The following is an 18716-nucleotide window of genomic DNA, read 5'->3' as shown; positions in this document are numbered from 1 at the left end:
AGCAGATGAGGGCAGCGACAAAGAGCGAGATATCACTATCATCCAGCTCCAACGCGTTGAACTTCATTGCAAACTCAAACTTGGGTTCCATCATGTCCCCTATGGGCTTCCGTAGGCTCTTCAGGAACTCCCGGGTAATAAAGCCATTCCCATAAGCCACCAACATGCCGTCCTTGTTCATGACAGAAGCCAGCATGGCAAACATGGCTTCGTAGACCCCGTACTTTAGTAAGGTCACCTGATCGTTCAGGTCCAGTTCGGTAAATCCTGGTATGGATTTGGCAAATTCTGTGAGTTCGGTGACGGTCTCCACCGACGTGCACTGGCAGCAGTGGAAGATCCGCACCTCCGCCTCCTTGTTCTGGATGCCGTTGGCCACCAGTTTGGCTACTAACGTCTTTTCTGCCATACACAAGGTTTCCATGTCGTGGATGACGAACGGCTGCCGGGAAGAGAGAGACAAAAAAAAGGATTTTTACCCCCCAAAAATTATTCACCTACATTTTATAAAAATTCGACAGGTTTCCGCCCTATCAGTAATGGCAACGGTATGTTAAAAACAATTCTTAGAACTTTTTTTTTTTCTTCTAAAATATTATTTTTTCCTTTTTCTATGTCCCCGGAGATCCGACAGTCCGGGGCTATGCAGTAATTGCCGCCGCGGCCCCTCGCTCTCCGCGCGCTTGCACTTTGTATATTGACAGTGGATTGTTTGCAGAGTTCGCTCTAAAGGTTACTCTGCTCCAGGAGACGGCAAACATCACCCCACGGGAGAAACACTACAACTCCCAGGAGGACGGGTGGCAGAAAAATCACCTGGAGGAAGTGCTCAGTTTCCCTGCAGCACCACTAGAGGGGAAATAAGGTATTACACTGGGTCCTCCGGGGGGTTGAAACCCCCACTTTAAGGCTGTTCTCCGCTCTGGTTCTCTCAGTGATGACATCACATCACGCATCAGCAACGTGCCAGGCGCTGTCACTGTTTTATAGGACTTCGACGGTGGCGGGAAACCTACGGAGTTGTTGCCTTTCCCTGTGAGGATGGCTCTCGCTTTGACTTTGTTCATGTTGAAGTTCTTCTGATAAGCCTTGTAGATGAGTTTGGCCAGGGACAGAAGGTCGGCCATTTCTGAGCCCTTCACATCTTGTTCGCACGTGAGAATTTCGGCGGTGAGCTTCGCCTTCTCCGAACGAGGCATCCTCCCGAAACGGATCGCTGCGGAGGCAACAGAAGAGATGTGAATGGCGCCGGCTCCCACTTTTCACTTTCTCATTCGTCCTCTAAAACAACTGGCTGCAGCAGGAGCCTCTCCCCACTACAGTAGAACGCAAGCCACGCCTCCTGATGAGACTCCTCCCCCGCGGCCTCTCGGTCACTCACCATTATGGGACATTCCCACACTAAGGCACTTCTCGAACCGGCAATATTGGCACTTGTTCCGATTCTTCTTCTGGATCTTACAGGCCCGTTCACAGCGGTCGTACACCAGCTTCAGGCGGATGGTTCTTCTGAAAAACCCCTAATAATACAGCAATGCCAGAATTAATAATCTCTAAAAACAAGAAAAAGAAGCGCACATAGAGTAATACCTTCAGGTATCGCAATCACCTGGACCCCCACAAAACAGACTCACCTGGTCTGGTTGTGATAGGTCACAACTCCCTTGGATAAGCACGTATGGTCGCAGCAGGCTCCCGGCAAACAGTATGGATCCACGTGGAAAAAGATAGAAGCCGCGCAGACCACAATAAAGGTAACAGAGTTACACACACACTCTGTTTATTAGCCTACGCGTTTCATGGCAAACAGGCCACTTCATCAGGGCATCAAGATTCATCAGTAAAACCAGGTATATATACCCACAAATACAATCAAAAAAAGCACAAAACATGTATAAGCCCCATGTATATATGTTTACATTTGTTTTTATTATTTATTGATGAATATATATGGTTTTAAAGATCGATCATTGTGTTTCAATGTATTTTAATGTTTTGTATCCAATATTATGGGTGTATTTACAAATTTTTGATCTAAAGTGGGCGTTCCCACCGTAAGTGATGTCATAAGAGGGTGGGGCTTATACATGTTTTGTGCTTTTTTGATTGTATTTGTGGGTATATATACCTGGTTTTACTGATGAATCTTGATGCCCTGATGAAGTGGCCTGTTTGCCATGAAACGCGTAGGCTAATAAACAGAGTGTGTGTGTGTAACTCTGTTACCTTTATTGTGGTCTGCGCGGCTTCTATCCTCCGGTTCTATCTTTTTCCACGAGAATTAATAATCGTAACGATGTGGGGGAAGGGGGTCACTACACAATTGGGAGCCCAGAAGAATGATCCCCCCAAAACTGGTCTGATCTGCCTGACCGGGTCCACCTACCAACATGCATGATTTATTAATACTGCCATATACAGCAAACACAGCACCGCCATATAATGTTCAACTATCATATACTGTCCAGTCCGCATGGTGCCAAGATAATATTGCCATGTGCAGCCCACATAATACTGACAAGATAATACTCCTATAAAAAGCCCTCATCATACCGCAATATATGGCCATATAGAACCCGCATAATACCGCCAGAGTGGCACATATAATATTGCCATATACATACCACCATACATTGGCAAGATCCTATTGTAATAAAAAGCCCGCATAATACTACCATATAGTACCAAGATAACGTCGTATACAGCACACATAATGTCGTCATATTATGCCAAAATAATACCGCCATATACAACCCATATAATAGCCACATACTGTATGTGCCTCGATTATACTGCCATATACCACTATTGCCATTCACAGCCTAAAAAAAGATTACAATTTAGACCTAAAAATATGCAGTGTCCAAAAATTATTTTGCCTAAAAATTACTCCTATCACATTGCCACTGCTGCTTTAGCGGCCTCCTCCTGAAGTTCCTGCCATGTAACAGGCCTTGAAGCTCGTTCCCATCAGCTTTGACTTTAAAGCTGCAATACTCGACACACGCTGTGCGCGGGAGGGGCGCTGTGTCCCGCTGTAATAAATGCGCTCTGAATAAAGCTGGGTACGCGCTTCACCTTGCAGCCTTCACACGCGTGTACGCCATAGTGAAATCCTGACGCCTTGTCCCCACACACCCGACACTCGAGGTTCAGCTGTTTGTTAGCCGGATCTTCTGCGCCTCCGGTTGGCGCGAGGAGGGAGATAGAGGACGGACTGGATGCTGGCGACAGGGTGTCTGCTACAGGAACACAAAACAGCAACGTCACGTAACGGGGCAGGACTAGTCCCCCCCACCGACTGATGTGCAGTACCAGATAACACCCCACTATGTCAGGGTGCCTGGCCCGGGGAGCCACGCTCATTTTCAGGGGGCCTGGCCCGGGGAATCACAATCATTTTCAGGGGGCCTGGCCCGGGGAGTCACAATCATTTTAGGGGGCCTGGGAAGCCACAATCATTTTAGGGGGCCTGGGGAGCCACAATCATTTTAGGGGGCCTGGGAAACCACAATCATTTTAGGGGGCCTGGGGAGCCACGATCATTTTAGGGGGCCTGAGGAGCCACAATCATTTTAGGGGGCCTGGGAAGCCACAATCATTTTAGGGGGCCTGGGGAGCCACGATCATTTTAGGGGGCCTGGGGAGCCACGATCATTTTAGGGGGCCTGGGGAGCCACGATCATTTTAGGGGGCCTGAGGAGCCACAATCATTTTAGGGGGCCTGAGGAGCCACAATCATTTTAGGGGGCCTGGGAAGCCGCAATCATTTTAGGGGGCCTGGGGAGCCACAATCATTTTAGGGGGCCTGGGGAGCCACGATCATTTTAAGGGGCCTGGGAAGCCACAATCATTTTAGGGGGCCTGAGGAGCCACAATCATTTTAGGGGGCCTGGGAAACCACAATCATTTTAGGGGGCCTGAGGAGCCACAATCATTTTAGGGGGCCTGGGAAACCACAATCATTTTAGGGGGCCTGGGGAGCCACGATCATTTTAAGGGGCCTGGGAAGCCACAATCATTTTAGGGGGCCTGAGGAGCCACAATCATTTTAGGGGGCTTGGGAAGCCACAATCATTTTAGGGGGCCTGGGGAGCCACAATCATTTTAGGGGGCCTGGGGAGCCAACTTACTGTTAAGGAGCCTGATTTGCGGTCTGAATGAAATTCAGGGGTCTGGTATGAAGTCTTAATAAATTCTATTGGTTTGATTTGGGGTCAGAATGATTTTAGGGGGCCAGTAATTCATTTTACAAGGTCTGAGGTTCCATTATAAGGGTCTGAATTAATTTTTTGGAGTTTGAGTTTGGGTCAATGTCTTAAGAGGTCTGTTCTGGAGTCTTGGGTCTAGTTGACGTTTTGAACCCTGGGAACATCAGGCGACACCCCCGAGGTCCCCCGATGGTTCCCACATCCATACAGTGGCCCATATAAAGGGCACCCAGCAGGCCCATGCCGGATGCCCCCACAGACGGCTCCGCACCCTTCCCCCCTCTAACCTGTTAGATCGGTGCTGACGGACCCGTTGGAGCCAGGACCGCTCCCCAGATATGTGTACTCGGCGGTGCCGAACGAGGCGGACTCGTCTCCGATGCTCTGCGAGATGTCCTGGATCTCCTCGATCTGGAGGAATTCTCCGGACAGGGGGCTGCCGAGGTCATCGTCCTCCAGGGGAATCAGGGCGCAGAACTCCCCGTCGGTGTCTACCATGATGGCGGACATGGCAGCTCGTGCCTGTGATCATTACACTGCGATCAAAGCCAAAAAATGAAAAGAAAAATCAGCGAGGACACGTAGACCACCGGAGTTGGCCGAGGGCCCCCGTCACCACCATCTTGGTACTCCTCTGAAGTCTTGGCCGCGTCCTTCAGTGTAACATCCAGTCCCTCTCCCCCTCGGTAATGAGGACGCCCTCCCTGCACACGTCTGCCACTTACCAACTACCCCCATCATTGTCTCTGCGAGTGGTGACAGAGGGCGGTGACCCGAGCCGTCACACACCCATATGATAGCAGTGTACACTGTAGAGCCGCGAGATAACAGCCCGGGCTCAAGGTCACACGCACCGTGCCACACCAGCCCCGTCACTCCTGGATAACATCCCCGCACGTGTCCGGAGGGGACGGAAAGATCCGCAGCTGCCAGGAGGAATTGTAGACCAACCTCCCTGAGGGACGGGGCGCCCATCTGAGGAATCATGGACGACTTCCACCTGATGAGCACAGCAGCCGCTTATCTCCTCGGGTGACTTTTTTTTCTGACAGGTGGTCCTCAGTTGTGGCGGTCTGCCAGGTAGGGGCTGCTAGGGTCTGTAGCCCCAAGTTTGGAGCTGTCATAGCACTGCGGCGTTACCCTACACCCCCCCCCCCCCCCCGATACATCAGAAATCTGCGTCCAGTGAAAATAAATCCAACCTCCTCCCCCCAGATAGTAACGAATATTAACCTCTACAGTGCTACAGCCCCCCAGCCATTTATAGGGAAAGGGTTTACCATATAATCTGAGAGCAGCATGATGTAGGTGCAGAGACCCTGATTCCAGCGATGTATCACTTACTGGGCTGCTTGCTGCAGATTTGCTAAAAATCACAGTTTTCTCTGCTGCAGATCTAGCGGAGCTCTGAATGCTGAGCTGTGTACAACCCCGCCCACACCGCTGATTGGCTGCTTTCTGTGTACACTGTGCAAAGCTGCCAACCAGTGCTGGGGGCGTGGCTGAACTACCCTGCCGCAGGTCTACTGGTCCTCTACTGATATAACAATGGTTTATCAAAACTACAGCAGGCAGCCCAGTCAGTGACATCACTGGAATCAGGGGCTCTGTCCCTACATCATGCTGCTCTCTGTAGGAGAAAACAAAAAAAGGAGCGCTGCCAGTAGGAGTAACCAGAGTGTGGAGGAGAAGTCTGACTGCAGAAAAGTGAAGGTATATAAGTGCGGCTTACCATCCTAATGGACCACAGATCACGGAGACTCTGGAGGGGCCGCCATCGCCGTCACTGACATCCCATTTCCGGACTTATATTTTATAATCCAAAAGTCGTTTCTTCTGCAAAAAAAAAAAAAAAAAAAAAGGAAAAAATAAAATAATAATAAAAAATAAAAAACCCGTGCGCTGGGATGTGACAGTGTCCGGCAGTGAACGCTGCGAGCCGCCGCTGCCTCCTGTGCCTCGCAGGGCGATTAGCAGCAGCTAATGGATTAATCATTACAGCCTCTGCGTGGAATCATTAACCAGCTGATACACCCCCGGCCTCGTTAACAGAGTGGAACGCTCCGGCGTCATGTGACCGGAGGCACCGAGTCCATTCGAAAGATTATCCGGGCTTTTATTATTCCTCCTGACGTCCTGCACTGAAGGGTCTCCTGACACAGCGGCCTGATGTGATTTAAAGGGACGGTACGTGAGAAAAGGAAACGTCATCTATTGCTCCCTGTTATCAGCCAGCTAGAGCCGAGCAAAGAGTGACTGTAATGTTATGATTCATTTTCACGGCATCGCTTGAACAGAAATCTTTTAATTACAGTGGACGTCAATTCATTTTTCTGCTCCAAATCCCCCATATAGACAGTTTAATTACCTGCAGCCACCACTAGAGGGAGCTCACTGCAGACAGTGTTATCATTGAGTTCTAGGTGTATCCAATCAGCTCCTGAGCTCCCTCTAGTGGTGGCTGCAGGTAGTCAATCATTTCACCCCAAAACGTTTTCCGATTTTCCACACCCCATGAAGAATGATGGCGCCCCCTCGTCGCAAGGTGACCCCCCCCCCCAGGCACAAATTGTAAAGTCCAGTAATCCGCTGGTAATCGGCGAGGTGCTGACGCGGCCTCTTGGGAAGACTTTACACTAATCCGTGTCCTAAATGCGAGACAGGTGCCGGTAATAGGACGGGTCACTTCCCGTGAAAACTACGGCCGAGGTGCAAATGACGAGGATTAGTGTTTATTATGGGAAATGCGGTGATTAGAGTGGCGTCATCTGTACACGGCCTGAGCCAGGAGCCCACGGGAAGATTTCACAGACCGTACAACAGGGGGGCAAGATTACTTCATGTGGAAATCCCAGTATATTGGTGGTCAACAGCTAGTGGCCAAAATAACCCCAAAAACCCCACAATATGTTCCAGAAAGCACGGCCAATGGGAGGAGCGACGTGCACCAGACAGGAGGTATAGCCAATGTGAGGAGCGATGTGCGCCAGACAGAAGGTGCGGCCAATGGGAGGAGCGACGTGCACCAGACAGGAGGTATAGCCAATGTGAGGAGCGATGTGCACCAGACAGAAGGTGCGGCCAATGGGAGGAGCGACGTGCACCAGACAGGAGGTATAGCCAATGTGAGGAGCGATGTGCACCAGACAGAAGGTGCGGCCAATGGGAGGAGCGACGTGCACCGGACAGGAGGTATAGCCAATGTGAGGAGCGATGTGCGCCAGTCAGAAGGTGCAGCCAATGTGAGGAGCGATGTGCACCGGACAGAAGGCATAGTCAATGTGAGGAGCGATGTGCACCGCACAGAAGGCATAGTCAATGTGAGGAGCGATGTGCACCGCACAGAAGGTATAGCCAATGGGAGGAGCGATGTGCATCGGACAGAAGGTGCGGCCAATGTGAGGAGCGACGTGCACCAGACAGGAGGTGCGGCCAATGTGAGGAGTGATGTGCATCGGACAGAAGGCGCGGCCAATGTGAGGAGCGATGTGCGCCAGACAGAAGGCGCGGCCAATGTGAGGAGCGATGTGCGCCAGACAGAAGGTGCGGCCAATGTGAGGAGCGATGTGCGCCAGACAGAAGGTGCGGCCAATGTGAGGAGCGATGTGTGCCAGACAGGAGGTGCGGCCAATGTGAGGAGTGATGTGCATCGGACAGAAGGCGCGGCCAATGTGAGGAACGATGTGCGCCAGACAGGAGGTGCGGCCAATGTGAGTAGTGATGTGCATCGGACAGAAGGCGCGGCCAATGTGAGGAGCGATGTGCGCCAGACAGAAGGTGCGGCCAATGTGAGGAGCGACGTGCACCAGACAGGAGGTGCGGCCAATGTGAGGAGTGATGTGCATCGGACAGAAGGCGCGGCCAATGTGAGGAGCGATGTGCGCCAGACAGAAGGCGCGACCAATGTGAGGAGTGATGTGCGCCAGACAGAAGGTGCGGCCAATGTGAGGAGCGATGTGCGCCAGACAGAAGGTGCGGCCAATGTGAGGAGAAATGTGCACCGGACAGAAGGTATAGCCAATGTGAGGAGTGATGTGCACCGGACAGAAGGTGCGGCCAATGTGAGGAGAAATGTGCACCGGACAGAAGGTATAGCCAATGTGAGGAGAAATGTGCACCGGACAGAAGGTATAGTCAATGTGAAAAGCGATGTGCACCAGACAGATGGTGCGCCCGATGTGAGGAGCGATGTGCACCAGACAGATGGTGCGCCCGATGTGAGGAGCGATGTGCACCAGACAGGAGGTATAGCCAATGTGAGGAGCGACGTGCACCAGACAGGAGGTATAGCCAATGTGAGGAGCGGTGTGCGCCACACAGAAGGTGCGGCCAATGTGAGGAGCGATGTGCACCGGACAGAAGGTGCGGCCAATCGGAGGAGAGATGTTGCACCGGACAGAAGGTATAGTCAATGCGAGGAGCGATGTGTGCCAGACAGAAGGTGTGGCCAATGGGAGGAGCGATGTGTGCCGGACAGAATATGTGGCCAATGTGAGGAGCGATGTGCATCGGACAGAAGGTATAGCCAATGGGAGGAGCGATGTGCACCGGACAGAATGTATAGCCAATGGGAGGAGCGATGTGCGCCAGACAGAAGGTGCAGCCAATGTGAGGAGCGATGTGCACCGGACAGAAGATGTGGCCAATGTGAGGAGCAATGTGCGCCGGACAGAAGGTATAGCCAATAGGAGGAGAGACATGCACCGGACAGAAGATGCAGCCAATGTGAGGAGCGATATGTGCCGGACAGAAGGTGAGGCCAATGTGAGGAGCGATGTGCGCCGGACAGAAGGCACGGCTAATGTGAGGAGCGATGTGTGCCACATAGAAGGCACGGCTAATGTGAGGAGCGATGTGTGCCGCATAGAAGGCACGGCTAATGTGAGGAGCAATGTGTGCCGGACAGAAGGCACAGCTAATGTGAGGAGCGATGTGTGCCGGACAGAAGGCACGGCTAATGTGAGGAGCGATGTGCGCCAGACAGAAGGTGCGGCCAATGTGAGGAGCGATGTGCACCGGACAGTAGGTTCGGCCAATGTGAGGTGCGACGTGCGCCGGACAGAAGGTGCGGCCAATGGGAGGAGCGATGTGCACTGGACAGAAGGTATATCCAATGGGAGGAGAGACATGCACCGGACAGAAGATGCAGCCAATGTGAGGAGCGATTTGTGCTGGACAGAAGGTGCGGCCAATGTGAGGAGCGATGTGCACCGGACAGAAGATGTGGCCAATGTGAGGAGCGATGTGCGCTGGACAGAAGGTATAGCGGATGGGTGGAGAGATGTGCACCGGACAGAAGATGCGGCCAATGTGAGGAGCGATGTGCACCAGACAGAAGGTGCGGCCAATGCGAGGAGCGACGTGCACCAGACAGAAGGTGCAGGCAATGTGAGGAGCGACGTAGGCCGGACAGAAAGAGTGACAATGAGAAGAGGGGAATAAGGGGCCTCCAGACTTCTCAGGCAGCCGCATATCTCCTGTGGAAATCAAGTAACCTGCATTTAGAAATCCCCGGCATCGGCCATTGATGTGGGGTCTGGACGACCCCCTGTGAGGATTAGATGGCCGCCCTGGTCTGATGATATTGGTCGAATTGTTTCCTCTTTTAGTCTCCTGCATCCATTCTGGACACTGCAGCTTTGCTTCTATAGTAGAAAGTCATTGACCTCCAGCTGCCAAGTGGGACAGACTGGGAATTTTTAAAGTGGGATTAAAAAACAACAGTGCCACCTCCATTCTACAGGTTGCTTCTGGTATTGCAACTCAGTCAGATTCAATGTAAAGACCAGCCAGATTTCCCTAGTCCTATACGGCCCCTTGTGAGTAATATATATATATTTTTATAGAGTGATCTCAGGGGGTGGGTTGTGTTTCTCTGGTGCGGGCGATCATCCTGGGGGGGGGGGGGGGGGGTACGGTAATGTATTTGGTTTGGGATTTTCAGATTGTGGTGTCAGGGAGAATAATGCTGAGTCCATGAGTCGGTGACAGGGGAGATCCGGCCTCAGTGTGGAGTGGGGTCGAAGGTCACTAGTGAACTCCATGAATGTTTAACTCATTGAGCGGCAGAGAAGTCACAAATCCCGGTGACCAAATAAGACCCCGGAGAAAAATCCAAAAATGTGGCCCTTTCTAACAGATAAGTGGCCCCCGATGTGTCTCAGTGATGCCAGCAAAAGATGAGAGGAGTTGGGTCGACAACCATCTCCCCCCCATGTATCTGATTCCCAGCTCCCCATCTTCCCTGATCAATCGTCAGGGCCCCTCCATACACAGGATGGTGGGCCGATCCCAGTGGGTTTGGCCATGTACACCGAATAGGATGGTAAGGGATTTAAAAAAATCAAAAAAACAAACAGCGCCACTCTCCTACTTGGGCCACCTGTGGTATTGCAGCTATGCACAGGTGTAATGCAATACCGAACAAGCCCACAGCCAAGAGTGGCGCTGTTTCTGGGGCAAACCTATTGTATAATCTCCCCTGATACCTGTTCCCAAAATGTTCTTCTCTTATATTTTTCAAGGGGCACCGTTTCTCGTTTGGAAGATATGGAGACCACCAGGAGGTGTGAGGAGACTTATAGGCCTGAGGAAAATGTATGCAGGTTAGCTTACCTCCAGAAGGAAAAAGATGGATCTCTAGGGCCACCTTGTGGAGGACACCACCCTATAAGTGAGCGTCTGACCTTTACTGAATGGCGAGGGATATTTCGCCAAACCAGAAGGACCTGGGTGTGGGACGCTGAGGTCTACCTCCAATAAGAGCCGGCTTCCTTCCTCCTGGAGGAGAGCTCATTCGCATAGTTTTAGGATCAGGAGGAAGCTCAAGAAAAAAATAAATAGTCTCCAATACCAGGGGTGAGGAAACACAGGAATCCGCCCAGTCTGTTGATCGAGCTACGCAAAAGTCACACCTTGTGTGATCAAAGATCACCAGAGACAGAAGTCATGGAAGGCACGGTGTGACGGGGAGGCGCGGTGTGATGAGGAGGCTCGGTGTGACGGGGAGGCGCAGTGTGACGAGGAGGCTCGGTATCATGGGAGGCGCGGTGTGACGGGGAGGCGCGGTGTGACGGGGAGCCATGGTATCACAAGGAGGCGCGGTGTGACGGGGAGGTGCGGTGTGACGGGAAGCCATGGTATCACAAGAAGGCGCAGTGTGACAGGGAGGCACGGTATCACGAGGAGGCACGGTGTCACGAGGAGGCTCGGTGTGACGGGGAGCCATGGTATCACAAGGAGGCACGGTGTGACGAGGAGGCTTGGTATCACGAGGAGGCGCGGTGTGACGAGGAGGCGCGGTGTGACGAGGAGGCGCGGTGTGACGAGGAGGCGCGGTGTGACGAGAAGGCGCGGTATCACAAGGAGGCGCGGTGTGACGGGGAGGCTCGGTGTGACGGGGAGCCATGGAATCACAATGAGGCGTGGTGTGACAGGGAGGCACGGTATCACAAGGTGGCACGAGGAGGCACGGTGTCACGAGGAGGCACGGTGTGACAGGGAGGCACGATGTCACGAGGAGGTGACTGATCAGACCTGACAGAGGTGGCCACAGCATCAGACACCTTGTTAGTGGAGCCATGAGGCCTCAGGCCCAGTGAAAAAAAAAACTAATGCCATTGACCCCTCCATGTTTCCTCCCCTCATTAAGACATGGTTGCTTTGAGTACCCGACAGACAAACCTGATGTCCTGTTCTCTCTCCCCCTTCTGAAGTCTTCGGAGAAGATCCAGCTACTTATCGAGTCGTCACATCAGCCTCGGCTACCTCCCTAGTAGTCACTGCAGGCACCCAACGTATATACACCAACCTCAACATCCCAAAAGTAATGAATGTGGTGCGCCTGCTGTGACTACAGGGGAGGTGAGTAAGGCTGTTGTGACCAACTTCTCCATCCCAGCTTTACAGTAGTCACCCCACATACACTAACCCTGCCAGCCCTTCTTACGGAATAAGCACAACCGCCCCACCCACCTCCCTAGTAGTCACAGCAGACACCACCTACATTACTGTTGGGATGGTGAGGCTAATGTGTGTGGGGTGTCTGCTGAGACTCCTAGGGAGGAAGGTGGTGTGTGTGTGTGTGTGTGTGTGTGTGTATGTATGTGGTGCCGGAAGTGACTACTAGGGAGGAGGGTGGGTCTGTTGGGACGGTAGGGTTAGTGTATGTATGTGGGGTACCGGCTGTGACTACTAGGGAGGTTTTTGGGGCTTTTGTAATTACTGAAGAGTTGAAATGAGTTACAAACCTCAATCACTTTCTTTAGTATCCACAGTAGACACCCCATACACATATGCTATCCTTACCATCCTGAACTCCCCAGTAGTCACTGCAGGCACCTCATGGTGACAGAGGGAGCTTCCCCACATCTAATGGATTAGTTTCTGTAGTCACTATTGGCTGCAGCATGTACGGGGTGGAACAGCAGCATAACACAGTGAACACCCCAAACACACAGTAACACTTCCATTACACATTTCCAGTAAAAGCATCAGTTCTACTCAACTCCCTAGTAGTTACAGCAGGCACCCTACATACACTGGCCCTACTATCCAAGCCTAGTAGTTAGGACAGCCTGACATACTGACACTGTAGCCATACCAAGGGCCCCACATACACTATAATAACTGATCAGTGGCCAGTCCCATCCAGCTCCCTAGTAGTCATGGCAGGCAGTCCAAATACACAGACTGGCTCTACCACTCCATGTCCCCAGTAGTCACACAAAATAAAAACACACTAATCCGACCATTCAAACTCCCTCAGTACTTACATTTGACTCCGTTACATCTCCCTACTAGTCACAGCAGACACCCCACCTTCTCCAGTAATTACAGCATCATGTACCTCCCTAGTAGTCAAAACAGACACCCCATTTTTTCCAGTAATCACTAAAGCCCACCTACCTCCCTAGTAGTCACAGCAAACACCTCACCTTCTCCAGTAGTTATTACAGCCGAATCTACCCCCTAGTAGTCACAGCAGACACCCCACCTTCTCCAGTAATTACTACAGCCCCATGTACCTCCCTAGTAGTCACAGCAGGTCCCCACCTTCTGCAGTAATTACTACAGCCCCATGTAGCTCCTTAGTAGTCACAGCAGACACCCACCTTCTGCAATAATTACTACAGCCCAATGTACCCCCTAGCAGTCACAGCAGGTCCCCACCTTCTGCAGTAATTACTACAGCCCCATGTACCTCCCTAGTAGTCACAGCAGACACCCCACCTTCTCCAGTTCATCTACAACCTCAGGGACTGCACTGGTTCTTATGTTTGTTTTTTACTTCCACATCCCAAAATACCACCTGCTTATTAGTGTGGGTGGAGCGCGGCCCCGGACTCCATCATGCGCAGAGGAGTGACCTGCCCTGACCCGGCCGGGGGTCCTGGGGGGCTTTACCTCCCTCTACCATTCCTCTCTTCTTACCTCGGGAGGAATAAAGTTCTAGTTCCCGGCAGGTTTGCTGGATCCGGCCCGATAATCGCGGCATTAATCCCTCGTCAGGGCCGCGCACACACTGATCCTGACTTCGCCATCACGCCGCTAAAACCTAAAAATGGAACAATAAAGTTTTGTTTCCCTGGAAGCTCCTGAAACTTTACTTTCCAACTTCCCCCCCTCCCCAAGTTTCTGCTTGCTGCCAGTGAATGGAAACTTTCTCATCTACAAGTAATAGCTGCAAACAGAAGGAAAGTAGCTACCCGCCCTCGTACTGACAGCTGCCTGTAGGTGGCACTAGAGAGACATATCACTTCCTTCTGGCAGGGAGCTAATTTGCATACCTTTTCCCAGTAAGCATTGCCCGTTAGACCCCCTACAACTGGATCTCCACCCTGTATCCCCCTTCTAATGGTTAAAACTCTGTCCAATATGGTTGAAACTGATCCTTCCTGAGGGGGCGGGGCATATCATTCTCTCTAGTAGTCATGCTCCGCCCCCAGGACTAAATCCAGCGGTATCGGTTTTGCATCGCGCGTTCTTTTAACCTGCGCCAGATCTAAGCACAGCGATCCTCTGCTCACTGTGGGGCAGCCAATAGAAATAGTTTTCTGCCTGCTTGTCAGGAAATGAGCAGTAACAGGACAGCATGGCTGAAAAGACTCCTTTCTCCAGCACCTGTTTACACTCCCACTTTCCCAAATGGACTCCTCTCAAATGACTAATAAGCTCTTTTTCTCCTTAATTCGAAAAAAACACCAGCTGCCAGAGGGGGAAGGAGACTGATTCTGTCCAGAGCAACATTAGAAATTGGTGGAAAAGGTTTTGACGCCCCAATTAACAGGATAATCCCTTCATTTTTTGGGGGTAGATGTATTTATCCGCACGCACCCTGGCCTCCAAAAAGTTCCTAGTGCGATAGGGCAAGGACGGGGCCGGAGAAATCAGCAGGAGCGAGAGGGCATGAGATGTCCTCAGATGGAGCCGTTGTACCCCCCCTTTATTAGGACAATGCTATGGACACCCTGAATTGGGCGAGCGCCTCATATTGGGGGCGTCTGCAGCGTTCACTGGCCTCACGCACTGCACAGACTGTATCTCAGGCTGTCAGCTGCCGGTGGAAACTTCTGCACGGGGCCGGAGAGTCGCAGCTGCCAAGAGGAGGACATGTGACGGGAACGGAGAGATCGCGATGGAAACTGTCAAGGTGCAAAGTGTCTACTGATCATGGAGGCTGGAGATCTAACACATCCACCAGAGGAGATAACCTGCTGACCACTGCGGGGGTCTGACCGCAGAAACCCCCACTGATCCTTTTGAAGGAAGCGATGGCCGCGCATGCGCATTTAGGCGCCATACATCATCTATGGAGCGTCGACGCGCATGGGCGGCTATCACAGGCATCCCAATAGTGTAATACCTCATTTCTCCTGCGGGGGAGCTGAACACTTACCGACAGGATTCTACAACTGGGACCCCAGCTGGACGACACTTAATCATCGTCTTCCTGTCAAGGCCTGTTGAGAGTGGACAGCCCCTTTAAGAGCTTTTGATACAAGATGCCCTTGATGGATAGAGATCAATGTCAGGACTCGGCGGGGATGGCGTCACCGCGCTGTATTCTGCAAATACCATTTACGAGAAGGATTCCAGCCAAGAACAGCAGGAATCCGGGCCGCGATTGTACAGATGTCGCCGGGGGCTGGAGGAATCTGCTCTGTACCCCCCCAAAAAAGAAAAGCAAGAACAAATTTTTCATCAATCGGCCCCCGGCCCAGCGGGAAGTACGGTAGTTGAGCACAAATCATTGTTGTCATAAGGACATGCGAGAGTATTGGGAAGGTTTTAGACCCACCACAAAAGGGTGCGACCAAGTGGACATCAATTCCCCAAAAATTGGGGGTATAAGTGAGTGGAATCACTTTGGGTCAGTTGTGATCGCCGAGTAGGAGGTTGCAGGCAGCCGTACAATTTACCTACAGCGGCCACCGCAGGGGAAGTGGGGAACTGCACGCCATCCGAGGAGATAACCAGAGGACTCCTTGTTGTCCAGCAGGGTGTGTGGACATCCTGTAGTGGGGGGGTCCTTCTTCTCTAGATTGACCAGGACAGCAGATCATCCTTTAGAGAAGGGGGTCCTCATTGTTTCCCCCAATAAATGTATTCATGATCAGATTACAATGCTATAGAATCACAAAGCCGAAAATGAGGGGGATCGGAGGGGGGGATGGGGGGGATCAGAGAGGGATCTCAGGAACTGGATCTGTATTTGGTGACTTGATGGGAACTAGGTCCTCGGGACCCTGAGCTCGGGGGTCCTCCAGAAGCTCCACATGGTGATAGTGGGGCTACAGCCTGTTCCTATAGCCGCCATTGTCTGCAGCCCTCCCCCCTTCTCAGAGCAGCTTTTCCTGTACTTCTTGTCCTGGGGGTCTGCGGTGACACCATGGGAGGGTCCTGATAACTAGTTCCTGAGCTCAGCACTCCTACACTGACCGTACAGGGACCCCACAGAGCGATAAGGAGGGGGCCGCAGGCTGCATCCTCACTCAGTGTTACTACAGACAGGTCTGGGGGTGTGGCCCCTGCGGACCCCCCACATGTACACACTGCATCCAATAAAGATTCCTGGCTATTTGGGGTCATTTAAAGGGGTTCTCTACTATCTTATATAAAAGGGGTCCATTAACTGCTTAACACAACCCCATATTCACAGCGACTCCAGCGGGGTCCACCCCACCATGTAACACAGCGCTGACCACAAGGATCCGACAGTCAGTTGAAATAATCTGTGCTGGCAGGGCAGGGGTTAATAGTGTCAGAGCATCAGCGGCGTCAGTGTACCAGTGCCCGGGTCCAGGAGCAGCAGCGGAACAGCAGTACAGGGGTTACCAGTGTCAGTACACCAGTACAGGGGTTACCAGTGTCAGTACACCAGTACCACCAGTACAGGGGTTACCAGTGTCAGTACACCAGTACAGGGGTTACCAGTGTCAGTACACCAGTACCACCAGTACAGGGGTTACCAGTGTCAGTACACCAGTACAGGGGTTACCAGTGTCAGTACACCAGTACAGAGGTTACCAGTGTCAGTACACCAGTACAGAGGTTACCAGTGTCAGTACACCAGTACCACCAGTACAGGGGTTACCAGTGTCAGTACACCAGTACAGAGGTTACCAGTGTCAGTACACCAGTACAGAGGTTACCAGTGTCAGTACACCAGTACAGAGGTTACCAGTGTCAGTACACCAGTACAGGGGTTACCAGTGTCAGTACACCAGTACCACCAGTACAGGGGTTACCAGTGTCAGTACACCAGTACAGGGGTTACCAGTGTCAGTACACCAGTACAGGGGTTACCAGTGTCAGTACACCAGTACAGGGGTTACCAGTGTCAGTACACCAGTACCACCAGTACAGGGGTTACCAGTGTCAGTACACCAGTACCACCAGTACAGGGGTTACCAGTGTCAGTACACCAGTACAGAGGTTACCAGTGTCAGTACACCAGTACAGAGGTTACCAGTGTCAGTACACCAGTACAGAGGTTACCAGTGTCAGTACACCAGTACAGAGGTTACCAGTGTCAGTACACCAGTACAGAGGTTACCAGTGTCAGTACACCAGTACCACCAGTACAGGGGTTACCAGTGTCAGTACACCAGTACAGGGGTTACCAGTGTCAGTACACCAGTACAGGGGTTACCAGTGTCAGTACACCAGTACCACCAGTACAGGGGTTACCAGTGTCAGTACACCAGTACCACCAGTACAGGGGTTACCAGTGTCAGTACACCAGTACCACCAGTACAGGGGTTACCAGTGTCAGTACACCAGTACCACCAGTACAGGGGTTACCAGTGTCAGTACACCAGTACCACCAGTACAGGGGTTACCAGTGTCAGTACACCAGTACCACCAGTACAGGGGTTACCAGTGTCAGTACACCAGTACAGGGGTTACCAGTGTCAGTACACCAGTACCACCAGTACAGGGGTTACCAGTGTCAGTACACCAGTGCCGGATTATAAGCGGCAGTACACCAGTGCCGGATTATCAGCGTCAGTACACCAGTGCCGGGATTATCAGCGTCAGTACACCAGTGCCGGGATTATCAGCGTCAGTACACCAGTGCCGGGATTATCAGCGTCAGTACACCAGTGCCGGATTATCAGCGTCAGTACACCAGTGCCGGATTATCAGCGTCAGTACACCAGTGCCGGATTATCAGTGTCAGTACACCAGTGCTGGGGTTATCAGTCAGTACACCAGTGCCGGATTATCAGGGTCAGTACACCAGTGCTGGGATTATCAGTGTCAGTACACCAGTGCCGGATTATCAGTGTCAGTACACCAGTGCTGGGGTTATCAGTGTCAGTACACCAGTGCCGGATTATCAGTGTCAGTACACCAGTGCTGGGGTTATCAGTGTCAGTACACCAGTGCCGGATTATCAGCGTCAGTACACCAGTGCTGGGGTTATCAGTGTCAGTACACCAGTGCCGGATTATCAGTGTCAGTACACCAGTGCTGGGGTTATCAGTGTCAGTACACCAGTGCTGGGGTTATCAGTGTCAGTACACCAGTGCCGGATTATCAGCGTCAGTACACCAGTGCTGGGGTTATCAGTGTCAGTACACCAGTGCCAGATTATCAGGGTCAGTACACCAGTGCCGGATTATCAGGGTCAGTACACCAGTGCCGGATTATCAGGGTCAGTACACCAGTGCCGGATTATCAGGGTCAGTACACCAGTGCCATCTGTTTGGCCGCAGCCGTCACTGACCTCTCTCCACACCTCGGCTATGGGCCTTCCCCGGGGCGGCAGGTGGCGCTGTGTCCCCGGTCCCGGGCTCCTGCCCTGTATTTGGGGTCCCGGTTCCCCGGCTCGTCCTTGTTTGTTCTGTCCTGTGACAGGCCCGGATGTGACGCAGATGGGCGGAGCATAGTGAGCCCTGTCCCCCTCACACACCTCCCTGTCCGGGCGCTGCCATTGGCCGCTCACCTAGAGGGAAGAGCCAGCGGCATGGTAACCAGTTACTACAGCGACGTGCCGAC

General features: G+C 52.2%; 1 protein-coding gene across 4 annotated transcripts in view; it reads right to left on the bottom strand.

The window, feature by feature from the left end:
• PPARA (peroxisome proliferator activated receptor alpha) overlaps positions 1–18696 on the bottom strand; it is a 20182-nt gene extending 1486 nt beyond the window's left edge. The window contains exons 1-8 of one of the 4 annotated variants that reach the window (XM_077266641.1): positions 18445–18694; positions 13644–13767; positions 5944–6047; positions 4499–4747; positions 3079–3242; positions 1382–1520; positions 1017–1216; positions 1–442 (exon numbers count right to left, since the gene is read on the bottom strand). The exon at positions 1–442 is cut by the window's left edge and continues 6 nt beyond it. In XM_077266641.1, the coding sequence (XP_077122756.1) occupies positions 1–442; positions 1017–1216; positions 1382–1520; positions 3079–3242; positions 4499–4721 (1168 nt within the window). In that variant the 5' untranslated portion in view covers positions 4722–4747; positions 5944–6047; positions 13644–13767; positions 18445–18694. Of the gene's footprint in view, positions 443–1016; positions 1217–1381; positions 1521–3078; positions 3243–4498; positions 4748–5943; positions 6048–10826; positions 10970–13643; positions 13768–18444 lie in introns of those variants that run through there. The other 3 variants (XM_077266644.1, XM_077266643.1, XM_077266642.1) reach the window with 3 other exon arrangements.
• Between the last annotated feature and the right edge of the window lie 20 nt (positions 18697–18716).

Source organism: Ranitomeya variabilis, chromosome 5, assembly GCF_051348905.1.
Source record: "Ranitomeya variabilis isolate aRanVar5 chromosome 5, aRanVar5.hap1, whole genome shotgun sequence".
NCBI lineage: Eukaryota > Metazoa > Chordata > Amphibia > Anura > Dendrobatidae > Ranitomeya > Ranitomeya variabilis.
This window is presented reverse-complemented; position numbering and strand designations above follow the sequence as displayed.